Source organism: Hylobates moloch, unplaced genomic scaffold (genome assembly GCF_009828535.3).
Source record: "Hylobates moloch isolate HMO894 unplaced genomic scaffold, HMol_V3 SCAFFOLD_3, whole genome shotgun sequence".
Taxonomy (NCBI): Eukaryota; Metazoa; Chordata; class Mammalia; order Primates; family Hylobatidae; genus Hylobates; species Hylobates moloch.
This window is the reverse complement of record NW_026652278.1, coordinates 98,829,666-98,842,780: the sequence shown is the minus strand read 5'-3', so window position 1 is coordinate 98,842,780 and position 13,115 is coordinate 98,829,666. Positions and strand designations below refer to the sequence as shown.

The 13,115-nt window shown below is 38.8% G+C and overlaps 2 protein-coding genes across 21 annotated transcripts in view; one reads left to right on the top strand and one right to left on the bottom strand.

The window, feature by feature from the left end:
* PDSS1 (decaprenyl diphosphate synthase subunit 1) overlaps positions 1-8,432 on the top strand; it is a 55,487-nt gene extending 47,055 nt beyond the window's left edge. For all 4 annotated transcript variants that reach the window (XM_032144877.2, XM_058436609.1, XM_032144881.2 and 1 more), the window contains 2 exons: positions 4,504-4,584; positions 8,292-8,432. In XM_032144877.2, coding sequence (XP_032000768.1) covers positions 4,504-4,584; positions 8,292-8,432 — 222 coding nt within the window. The remainder of the gene's footprint in view (positions 1-4,503; positions 4,585-8,291) is intronic.
* The window catches only part of ABI1 (abl interactor 1), a 119,645-nt gene continuing 114,558 nt past the window's right edge, over positions 8,029-13,115 (bottom strand). For 15 of the 17 annotated variants that reach the window (XM_032144719.2, XM_032144763.2, XM_032144729.2 and 12 more), the window contains one exon: positions 8,029-10,700. In XM_032144719.2, coding sequence (XP_032000610.1) covers positions 10,525-10,700 — 176 coding nt within the window. In that variant the 3' untranslated portion in view covers positions 8,029-10,524. The remainder of the gene's footprint in view (positions 10,701-13,115) is intronic. The other 2 variants (XM_032144817.2, XM_032144869.2) reach the window with 2 other exon arrangements.

Genomic DNA, 13,115 nt, shown 5'->3' with positions numbered 1-13,115 from the left:
AGGCACATTGCAGCCTCAGAAAAGGGAACACAGAATGGAGTCCAAGCAGGAAGTGACTCTGGACAGGACTCATTTCAAAAGTAGACTGATGTTTCTGTCTTGTGGCACATGGGCCAGAAGTTAGCCAAATATGTATTTATAAGTTGCCTTCTCATAAAACAGCAAGGTTAGGCTCTTTTGTGGAATACACTGTAAAACAAGAGATTCTTAGCAAAAAAATGTGTCAAAAGATTTATGGGACTAAGGTTAATTCAGGTAAAAACAAGTTCCAAAAATAACGTAAGAATGTGCAGTATCTCCACTTAATGAAAATGTGTTTTTAGTTTACAAAGGATTCTTTCATACATTATCTCTAATCTCACAACTCCTCTTTGTGGTAGATATTATGGTGTTTATTCTGCAAGTAAGAAACTGATGCTCAAACCTCGCCAAAATTAAACATCTGGTAAATGGCACAGCAGGGAACTGAACAAGTCTAAGACCAGTATTCATTTTATTACATCATACATAGTGTTATTGCCACTGGTAATGCTGAGAAGTTAGTAGCTATGATACCAAACAGGCTTCCCACAGAGCAGATAACTAACTCACTTGGGCACTGATGATAAACAATCATCTCTGTGTCATGTCTTTGTTATTGTCAACAACATACCTACTTAGTGAAGTAGTTCTAAGACGTCTGTAATCCTTTCCCTTTGGTAGGTGAGTTTTGTTTGCTGATGAGATGGTCTTTGAACTTTTCCATTTGTGAACACTGGACCAGGACAGGCATTCTTGGGAAACCACCTTTTCCTTTTTAACTTGGTGTGGTGGGTTGTCTTGGAGTTTACTCCAGCCAGCACTTGACAGAAACTCCCTCTCTTTGGAATTCCTTTATTTTTAACATCTCTCTTAAGGGGTTTCCTGACAACAGTTGGTTCAGAGGATTTAAGAAGAGTTTTGGGGATTTCTGGAGAAGTCCCAGGGGATGACAGCGTCCTCCCATGTATGTATGTGTACACATTCTCTTTAAGCACAAAAACCTCACGTTAATTGGATTTTGAAAGCTTCGGAAACAAAATGGAAGTGTTTTACTTTCTCTGGTGAAACTTTATTAATTTTCAAATATCTTTTTTGAAAAACCAAATCTTTCCTTTCTTCTGCTTCTCTTATTTGATAAGTCACTAGACCCAAATGTCAGCTGTAGCCACGTTTCCAAATGCCATCACCAGCCCCTGCACCACCTGCACAGGCCTTATGCTATCGTGGTGACTAGTTGGTGCCTTAGAGTTACCCAGTTTTGTTTGGTAAACTCATATACTGCTCACCTTGGCGGTTTAGTTTATGGATGGGTTTCACAGAGTTACAACCCGATTTATCCACAGGTGGTTTTCCTACTCTTAAAAAACAGCACCTGAGCAAACAGAATTTTTATTTGTCACTAAATCTGCAGGCAACTGTTCTTCCTGCTGTGTTTCTCTTTTCTTTTCCACATACACATTAAGGGGACTGGGGAGTGCCCGGGGAAGAGTTTGATATTTTGCATATTAAAATTGCACACATGACATGTTTGGAAGGAAGGATGTAGTCACTCAATGCAAATATTTTTTTCAAATTTTGCTTTCTCAGTGCTTTTTATAGTAAAAGCATCAGCGAAAACACCCAATCAGCATATCTTACCACACTTGCTGGTACTGTAGAAAAAGCTTATACATCATAAACAAGGTAATGTCACCAGATGCCTACGAGAGAATCACATCAGTGTTAACGATAAAACCTTCCAGATAGTATTGGTATGTGGTATTAAAAAACTAAAACAGTCTGTGTGTAGTGGCTCACGCCCATAATCCCAGCACTCTGAGGTGAGAGGATCACTTGAGGCCAGGAGTTTGACACCAGCCTAGGCAACAAGGCAAGACCCCATCTCTATAAAAAATTTAAAAATTGGCCAGGCGCGGTGGCTCACGCCTGTAATCCCAGCACTTTGGGAGGCCGAGGTGGGCAGATCACGAGGTTAGGAGATCGAGAGCATCCTGGCTATGGTGAAACCCCATCTCTACTAAAAATACAAAAAATTAGCCGGGCGTGGTGGCATGCGCCTGTAGTCCCAGCTACTCAGGAGGCTGAGGCAGAAGAATCATTTGAACCCGGGAGGCGGAGGTTGCAGTGAGCCAAGATCGTGCCACTGCACTCCAGCCTGGGTGACAGAGTGAGACTCCATCTCAAAAAAAAAAAAAAAAAATTTTTTTAAATTAGCCAGGTGCATGCCTGTAGTCCCAGCTACTCGGGAGGCTGAGGCAGGAGGATCACTTGAACCTGTAGGTGTTTGAGGCTGCAGGCACCACTGCACTCCAGCCTGGGCAACAGAACAAGTCTCAAAACAAAACTAAAACCTACATGATTTGGCTTTTTTACCATAGAAGTTGATTTGGGCTTTCCTGATTTCTAGTAGCTTGTTTTCTTCTTAAAAGACCAGTAACTAAAGGAAATTACTGGTTTTCCTAAGAACTAACCAGTTGCTGGCTCTATAAATTCTGTAAACACATTAGCAGTCTCTACATGTTTAGAGCTTCGTTCTAACACATATTCTGGTCTGAAAAAATTACTTCTTCGTCTGCGATCACTTGGCTGCGGCTTTTCTGTGTATGCCCTATTTTTTCTTCTAGGATTACTAATACCATGTTCATGGTTACAGGACAACAACTTATTTCATCCTTCAGGTTCACTGCCAGGGAAAAACTGGCAACTGCTGTAAGCACTGACGTGGCCAAAATCAAACACATCTTACCTCTTCCGTGGAGCCATAGACTGTTAGAGCTCAAGGGCTTCCAGTCATGAAGATGCGAAGTCTAAGACCCCAGGGGCTAAGGAAGTCACTCAGCTGTGGCAGCTGGTAGCCAAACCAAGACTGGAGCTCAGATCTAGGAAGTGAAGTGATTTGGTGTCCTGGCTTTTGTATTCTGTTAATGGTGACACTTCTAAATAGTTGCTAAGTATTGTAGAATATCGATTTTACCTTCAATTCCTTTTTTACCTATTTTTTTCCCCTCTTCTTGCTATCATCTTAATTCAGGTCTTTTTTATAACCTACTCTAGTAACCTGTTTGTTCCATCTACCTCTGACTCTTTTAATTCCATAGTTCTCAACCTTGGCTGCACATTAAAAATGCCAGGGTGGGTGGGAGGGGGTTGAAAATCCTGGTGCCCAGGCTAAACCCCAAGCCAGTATAACCAAAATCTCTGGGAACAAGATCTAGGCAACTGTATTTAAACCTTCCCAGGCCAGGCACGGTGGCTCACACCTGTAATCCCAGCACTTGGGGAGGCTGAGGTGGACAGATCACCTGAGGTCAGGAGTTTGAGACCAGCCTGGCCAATATGGCAAAACCCTGTCTCTACTAAAAGTACAAAATTAGCCAGGTGTGGTGGCGCACACCTGTAGTGCCAGCTACTCAGGAGGCTGAGGCAGAGAATTGCTTGAACCCGGGAGGCACAGGTTGTGGTGAGCCGAGGTCGTGCCACGGCACTACAGCCTGTGTGACAGAGCAAGACTCCATCTCAGGAGGAAACAAGAAAAAAAAAAAAAAAAAAACCTCCCCAGCTGATCCCAGTATGCAGTCAATGTCATGCACCACTGCTCAGATCCACTCTACACACTGCTTAAGGCAGAGCTCTGCATGTAATGCTCTCTGCTCAGAAACCTCAGTAGCTTTCAGTTGGTAATCAGTTTAGTACTTAGAGTAGAATGCCTAATTCCCATCCTCATCCTAGGCCAGTGACTCTCAAAATGTTGGCAGAGACCAGAGATACTGGTGTCACTTGGGAATCTGTTAGAAGTGCATGCCAAGGCTCCATCCCTACTCAATCAGAAACTGGGGAGAGGCCCCACAGGCAGTACAGGTGATCCTGATACGATTTAAATTTTAACAACCATGTTGTTTTTTATTTTTTATTTGAGATGGAGTTTCACTCGTTGCCCAAGGTGGAGTGCAGTGGCGCAATCTCGGCTCACTGAAACCTCCGCCTCCCCAGGTTCAAGCAATTCTCCTGCCTCAGCCTCCCGAGTAGCTGGGATTACAGGCGTGCACCATCACGTCTGGCTAATTTTTTGTATTTTTAGTAGAAACAGAGTTTCACCATGTTAGCCAGGCTGGTCTCAAACTCCTGACCTCAGGTGATCCGCCCACCTCGGCCTCCCAAAGTGCTGGGGTTACAGGCGTGAGCCACCACACCTGGCCAGAACCATGTTGTTTTAAAGATATACTTTATTCCTCCTGCCTCTCTTACTCAATGTTGGACTAGAATAAAACATCAGAATAAACAAGGACTAATGTCTCCTCCTCCTCTACACCACCACAGTGCCTAGGCATACAGCTTTTGTTGCCACAGTTTACTGCTCCCCCACATCATCTAGACACTTAATTACATTTTTGTTGTTTCTTGTTATTTCCTATTGTTACAAACGAGTGTTAGAACACTTGTTTCTCCCAAGAGAAATAAATAGATTTTCTCTCTTTTTTTTAGTTCCCAGAAATGAATGCTATGATCATGCGACGGTTCAGTTTGCCGGGAGATGTAGACAGAGCTCGACAGTATGTATTACAGGTAAGACTATTTTTAAAAGAAAGGCAGCAGCAGGAACAACGTGGCAAAATCCTTTAATCCAAAAATGTAACATTAACTAAACATTAAGTTATAGATACAAGACTGTTTGGTCAACTCTTGATTTGACAAAAACTGAGAAGGGAAAACTCATTTTTGATTTTCATTTCTCTTCTAGACTACTTACGAAATATTTTGTTCTAACTGGTCTTAGGGTAAGGCACAGACATTAATATCTTTTAAAAGGTACCTAAGTGACTGTGGTGAACTGTTAGTGTTGAAACCCAGTGATGTGGAACCAGCCTTCCCTGTGTCCATCAACAATCACTGGGGCCCCCAGTCCCCCAGCCTCGGCTCCAGCCTCATCCATGACCCCATCCGGGCTGCAGCTGGACTGCTCTAATAGTCTACTCACAATTGGGCTTTCCTAGTCCGTCCTACCTGTTATAAAAGTGTGACTAAAGAAATGATCATTGAAAACAATTTAACCAACATAGGCAAACTATACATTTATATAAATGTTTTTCTTTTAAAGGGAGAACCATTTAACCCTGTTCAGGGGCTAGTGGCTTGCTTTAAATATATTGCCACATATCTTCAGAACTTTCCTGTGGAAGCCAGATCTCTTTGCATGACTTGAGTTTTGGTGACTGACTCTTGTGAGAATGAGCCATTTCCAAGTTCACTGTCATTTGCAGCCAACAGATCTACTGGATGAGTCGGAGTGAGCAAAAAATTGTTACAAAGCAAGTGTGGCATGAGATCTGTACTTAGTGTAGTACCTGAAAGACCCAAATAATTACCTTTCAGATTCTTAAAAAATGTAAAAAGCAACCCCCAACCCCTAAAAGGTTACTTTTCTCTCTTAACTGACTATACTGTGAAGCCTCATAATTCACTGTTGGTTACTGCCTTTTTTGGAGAATGGTTTAAACGTACTATTAAAAACTATGGGAGGGAGCTGGAGCTGATAAAGAGTCAGTATTCCCTGGGAGAGGTTCTAGCTTCAGAAATAATGGTATTATTGAAAGCTGGAGTGGGAAGTAGAACTGAAAAGAGGAAAATTAACAGTAGCACCTATGGAAAATAGCAAAGTTCCAGCAATCCTAGCCAGAAACGCATTTAGAGAAAACAAAAATCCACGGGAATGTTCTCTGAACAAATTCTCCAAAATTCTAGCTCCCTGTTCACCCACAGAGCTTCTAGGCCTATTCGCTCATTAAATGTGAATAGACAACTCGGGGTTACAAATGAGTTGACTTAAGCTTGCTGAACAAAAGAGTGGGACCAAAATAACAGGGAAAAACAAACAAACAAACAAACAGGAAAAACATAAATAGGAGGATCCAAAAAGATACCACATTCACAAAACAAACAAGACAGGATCATACTTTTTAAATGAGTAAGAGCAAGTTCTAAGAAACTGAAAATGACTGAAGAACAAACTCCAAAGAAGGGCTGCAATGTGAAATTGTGGAAATCCTCCCAAGTGTAAAACAGAAAGGGGGAAATAGTGAAAAATAAGAAGCTACAAGGACCAGTACCATCATGTAACAAGTATTTCAGGAAGAAAATAAACAAAAAAGTGGTCACTTATGCTAGAAAATGGTGTCAACACTGGCTCAATGAATAGCAAAAATACTGGATGCTAGAAGGCAGTGGAGGAAGGTCTTCCAAATGAGGATGAAACATTTTAAACCAAGGATCCATTAAATCTGAAGGCAAAAGAAAGTCACCACACATCAGGACTAAAACGTTGACTTCCCATAAACACTATTTTATTTTATTTTATTATTTTATTTTTCTTAGACGGAGTCTTGCTCTGTTGCCAGGCTCGAGGGCAGTGGCACAATCTCGGCTCACTGCAACCTCCGCCTCCGGGTTCAAGTGATTCTCCTGCCTCAGCCTCCCCAGTAGCTGGGACTACAGGCGCCCGCCACCACGCCCAGCTGATTTTTGTATTTTTAGTAGAGACAGGTTTTCACCATGTTGGCCATTATGGTCTCGATCTCGACATCGTGATCCGCCCGCGTCGGCCTCCCAAAGTGCTGGGATTACAGGCGTGAGCCACTGCGCTCAGCCCCCATGAACACTTTCTGGGTAGGTTATTTGCAGATGTACTTCAGCAAAATGTGTGGAAAACACTCAGAGAAGGCAGGCTTCTGTACAAAAAGGAACAGCAAACTAAAATGTGTCATGTTTTGAGCAACTGGTATAGAAAATCAGATGTATTTCAACCACAATGTTAGGAATATTCTATTTCTAAATGTCAGAGGGGTCCGGGCGCAGTGGCTCATGCCTGTAATCCTAGCACTTTGGGAGGCCGAGGTGGGTGGATCACTTGAGGTCAGGAGTTTGAGACCAGCCTGGCCAACATGGTGAAACCCCGTCTCTACTAAAAATACAAACATTACCCAGGCGTGGTAGCACATGCCTGTAATCCTAGCTACTTACGAGGCTGAGGCACGAGAATCCCTTGAGCCTGGGAGGCAGAGGTTGCAGTAGGCCAAGATCACGCCACTGCACTCCAGCCTGGGCAACAGAGCAAGATTCCATCTCAAAAAATCAAAAAATAAATAAATAAATAAATAAATGTCAGAGGGATCATGAGCCATGGAGAAGGAAATAGAATTATAGTATATGACTTGATTCTGCAGTAAATATTTTTACATCACAGAAATGATACTTTATTAGTATTTGGCTTTTAGAAAGAACCAATATTTTAAAACATGGTTACAGAATAGAATGTAAATATCTATAGTCTAACAGTATAGTTAAAGGACAGGAGGTCATAAAAGATTAAATCTGAAGTTGATGCTACCTAACAGAAGTAATCAACAAAACAACTAAAGACAGCAGTGTAATGATGAGGCGGCACAATATGGGTGGGCTGAATCCTCATCTTAACAAAAAGGTAACAGATAATAACTAAAATTGGTAATCAAGAAATAAAAACTAGGCTGGGCACGGTGGCTCACAGCTGTAATCCCAGCACTTTGGGAGGCCAAGGCAGGCGGGTCACTTGAGGCCAGGAGTTCAAGACCAGCCTGGCCAACATGACAAAACCCATCTCTACTAAAAATACAAAAATTAGCTGGGTGTGATGGCATGCGCCTGTAGTCCCAGCTACTTGGGAGGCTGAGGCAGGACAATTGCTTGAACCTGGGAGGTGAAGGTTGCAGTGAGCTGAGATCACTCTAGCTTGGGTGACAGAGTGAGACCCTGTCTCAAAAAAAAAAAAGAAAAACTAATGGATAAAGTGAGTGCCTTTGGAAGAAAGGAACCTGATTTTCATCATAAACCCTCTATACTTTCATTTTGTTGTATCTTTATTCTTTATTTGTTAAGAAGTTTTACTTTTTTTTTTTTACATTTAAAAATGTTGTATAAAGATACTTTGTACATAGAACTTTTGAGACATTCTAATAAGTAAAAAATTAGGGGAAAACGGATGACTATGTAATATTGATGAGCTAGTTGCTTTGCATGCTAATAGAATAAAAATTTGCTTCAATATGAGAAAAAGGCCTAAAGGAAGTTAGCACTATGAGTCGGGAAAAGAACATTAGAGATGTAGTTTGTTTGACTGTTAACTGTAACCCTCACCTCATCTGATCTCAAAACTATGTGTTCATTTATTATAGCAGGAAGTTAAAACACTGATTCAGTCAGTGACAGGCATCTGTTCTGTTTTGTTCTGTATCTTGTAGAGTGATGGTGTGCAACAAACAACCTACCTCGCCCAGCAGTACTGCCATGAAGCAATAAGAGAGATCAGTAAACTTCGACCATCCCCAGAAAGAGATGCCCTCATTCAGCTTTCAGAAATTGTACTCACAAGAGATAAATGACAACTCTTTCTGTTCTTTCTGGCAGCTATCTTACCAGACTGTGCCTAAAGAATTTTGTGGAATACACTTTGTTTGCTTCATGTGCAGATAACCAAAAATCATTTTAAAAGATATCAAACTTATTGATGGGCAATTTATTTTTTTTATTGCAAAAGTTTTTTCAGAAAACTTTTTAAATGTAATTAAACTATCTGAATCTGTCATTCTAGTCCTATAAATTATAATCAAGGTATCTTGATGGTTATATGTGGTATTGTTTACACTGTTAATATCCACATGTAAGGCCATTACACAAATAAATAACCGATGTTAAAATTCAAATGGTTTGTCTTGATTTACCGTAGGAGTAAAGGTCAGAAAAATGTGAAGTCTGCATTGAAGTCCACATCAGTTACATTTTAACAGTATCCAAAATTTCATATAGGAGAATGGTTTATTATAAAAGACTGTACATAAAATTTAGACAACAGGTTATATACACATTAAGAGAACAATCCACTTGAAAAATGGAAGTAGAAGGTAGCTAGCTGATCACTAATGATACTTTGTTTAAAATTAACAAAGGCAAAATGCATATGAAAGTCACATTGATTTGGTAGCAATAATGGTCTTTAATTTTCAGAAATAACTGTTTTGCACTAGTCTTACCATTCACTATGCTGTTATAAGTCTGTAGCATCCAGTACATAACTGTAATTTGAATTCCAAACAAATCCTCAATAACACAGAAACCCACACTTGAGTGCTCTACTTTAATATCCTAAGCAATAGAGAATTATACACAAGACAAGAAGAGAAAACATCCCTCAGCCCTCCCTTAAATTAAGAGGAGACACACAAAGTGCATGTGTTGCATTTTGATTATGTCAAAAGACAATACAAGTCTGTTGGTTAGGTAAATCTCTATTCACTGATTAATACATGACCCACCTTCTTTCCCAATTATTTTAAAATTCTAATGTTGCTAGTGCCAGGTAATGGATTAAATAGTGCCCATTCACAAATCAACTGTAACCACTTTTACAATATGTAAAAGGTACTTTTAACTTCCTTTCATTGAACCAGTGTACAACAGTTCACTGTAAAACTGAAGGACTGACACGGCAATCCTTAAGAATTTTACCTACAGAATGAATGCACACAATTTGACACATTTTCTTAGCTTCAAAAGATTCTTTAAAAAAGGAATTCAGTAGATTGACTTGTAAATAACCATTGCAGATTTTGAATCTGCAAAAATCCGTCACGTTGCTGTTGGGACAGATTAAGATAAGGCTAAAATTTTTTTCCAAGTTAACATATTGAGAAAATAGAACCATAATTCTGCAATAAATCATTATCTTTTATTTTTTTTTTTTAAAGCAAACCAGTGAAGGAAAGGACAAAAACCTTTGGTTCACTTATGTATTTATGAATGGAAAAAATTTATAATGCAAATTTCACTCATTAAAAAACTTAGGTACAAATTACAACATTACAGATAATTCTCTTTTTGCTTCTTTCGTTTCACATGGAGACCTTGGAGACTCAATTGATGTTAAGACACCTAAGTACGAGTCCTCCAGGTAAATATTACACAAATGGGAAGCATCTTGAATTTTTAAGTATATTTCAATACATAAATTTTTATGCATGCTTTAAACAAACAATATTTTTTTTAAATGAGAGAATCTAACAAAAAAAGTCTGACCAGCACCAGCATTTAAATTTTCTGATTTTAATATTACTCTGACATAGCGTTAGTAACCATGCTGCACTGAAACATGTAATGGTACAATCTGAATCATGATTCGTTAAATATTATACCCCACTTCCCCCAGAACATTTAGGCTGGTCATAAAGTTAAAAATGTGTAAGTACATAAGCATAATCAGTTATGGACAGCTTCTTGTATAAATTGCTATTCAGCAATACACAAACTGCCTCAAAGATTTATGCTTACAGGTAGACATTCAATTTACCAATAAAACAGCATGTTCTGAAAATATGGGCACATTTTAAAACATATTAAGACAGTTCTGTTAACCATAATAGTCCCACAGTATGACTGAGTAATAAGAATCTACTTCAAAAGCAAAAAAAAAAAAAAAAATTAATCAGTATAGTGCATGATTGATTCAACATAGTTCCCAGGGAACAGACCAGTCACTCGATTGCAGACTCCTTCATACCAGCCATCATCATTCTTCTTTATAACATAAATGATTGCACCCTCCATAAATGACAGCTCATCATCCTTGTCTTTTGTATAATCATATATTGCAACAACTATGGAAAAAACAGTTGAAATATCACATGAGTGCACTATATCCAACATTTACTTGAATTTTAAGACAAAGCCAATTAGATATATAGCACAGCAAAACTATTTTTATGAAGATTTCTTAATTTTTGTATCTATCAATATAAGTAGGTCAGTGGCCAACCATGTACTTAAATCATTGGCTTAATCTTAGAGCCAAATAACAAGCTGATTAGACTGAACAGGTCAATAGGTTCTGTCAATCACTTTAAGAAAGCTCTCTGAATTTTAGAATTTATTAGATATTTCAGTTCATTCAAATACCAAGTGCCTATCATATGCAAAGCACCGACTTTTCAAAATAAGTATCAGGCAAAGAAAGCTGCATAGCCATTCAGTAAACCAGGTAACAACCCAAGCTATCTAATTTGAAAATACACAGTTACTGGAAGGTAAATCACATCCTACTCATTCAAGGACCCATGCTAATTTAAGGGACTGTTCCCAGATTTTTTTTTAAAGAATATTTACTTACTTTAAGGGATTTTAATTAATACTTAGAGAACTTTGCAATTCTGTGGTGTCTGTAATTTTTTCAAAAGTTCAAGATACAGGTTGAGTAACCCTTATCTGAAATGCCTGGGATCAGAACTGCTTTGGATTTGGGATTTTCAGATTTTGGAATTTTACATATGCGTAATGAGGTATCTTGGAGATGGAACCCAAGTCTAAACACAAAACTCATTTTTGTTTCACATACACCTTATACACATAGCCTGAAGGTAATTTTATTTTTCCCTTGGGAACACTGAATAAACTGTGTCATGTGCCTGCGTTTTGACTGTGACCCATCACATGAGGTCAGGTGTGGAATTTTCTACTTGTGGCATCATGTTGGAACTCATTTTGGATTTTGGAGCATTTTGAATTTGGGACTTTCAGATAGGGATGCTCAGCCTATATTCACTTCCTTTGCAAACTGCTGTGGAAAGAGAAAGTAATCCAAAATGTACAAAATGGCCCATGGACAAATCCAGACCACCGCATTTTTTGTAAATAAAGTTTTATTGCAGTATGGCCACATCTACTTACTCATGTATTGTCTATGTCTGCTTTTATGCTACAACAGCAGGACTGAGTAGCTGTAACAGAGACTGTATAGCCAGCAAAGTTTAAAATATTTACTATCTGGCTTTATACCAAAACAAAGTGTGCTCACTCCTAGTTTTTGGGAATATATTTTTTAATCCTCCTCTACTATCAAATATATTACCCAATATATCATTCCAAATTTGTCAACTTATATAAATATGGTCCCATTTTCATAGTTAATTTGCTTTACCAAGTAAGAAAACATGGGTAAAAACACAATTCAAGGCCACTCAAGTTTATCATCCTCATAAGTAACAACAGCTCTCTATTTGAAGGTATATGGGAATCTAAAGTAGAGTATTTAAGACTTTCTTAACAACATGTAAATTATTTACTGTTTAAAAATATAAGGCCACGCTCAGTGGCTCATGCCGGTAATCCCAGCACAGGGAGGCTGAGACGGGCAGATCACTTGAGGTCAGGAGTTCGAGACCAGCCTGGCCAACATGGCAAAACCCCGTCTCTACTAAAAATACACAAGTCAGCTGAGCATGGTAGCAGGCACCTGTAATCCCAGCTACTTAAGAGGCTGAGGCAGGAGAATTGCTTGAACCCAGGAGGCGGAAGTTGCAGTGAGCCAAGATTGCACCATTGCACTCCTGCCTGGGAGACAGAGCAAGACTCCGTCTCAAAAAATAAAAAAATATAAAAGGAAAACAAATTTACTTTTGCCACATATCCAAAACTTGGGAAGGAAAGAATGCTGCTGGTCTCAAGAGCTACAGCTACTTGCTTAAAGTCCGTTAGCCAGTAAAGTCAATAGAAGGAAATATATTTCAAAGGCAACCAGAAGTGTTCAACTAAATCATAAGCATTTTTCGGAACTCTACAGAAAATATAGATTTTATTTTTTATTGATTCCCACTTCTGCAAAATGAAATACAGATTTTAAAATAGCACAGAACTGGATGAAAAAATAAAAACTAGAAACAGGATTTGTTTCTTCCCCACCTATATTTCTTAATAGATAATTATAGTGAATATCGGGTACTGTAGGTAAATTAGACTTTAGAGTAGTTCATAATTTCATGAAATACCATCCTGGTAATCTGTCTTGTTTTATAAAATCACCTAACTGAAACCTTAATTGAGGCTTTTCTCATGATAGTACTAATATATTTTTAAAGACAGATGCTCCTCCACTTACATACAATGGGGTTATGTCCCAATAAACCCACTGTTTAGTGGAAAATATTGTAAATTGAAAGTACATTTTCAACTTATATCTTTTTTACTTATAACAGGTTTATCCAAAGCTCCATCATAAGTTGAGAAGCATACTGAATGCA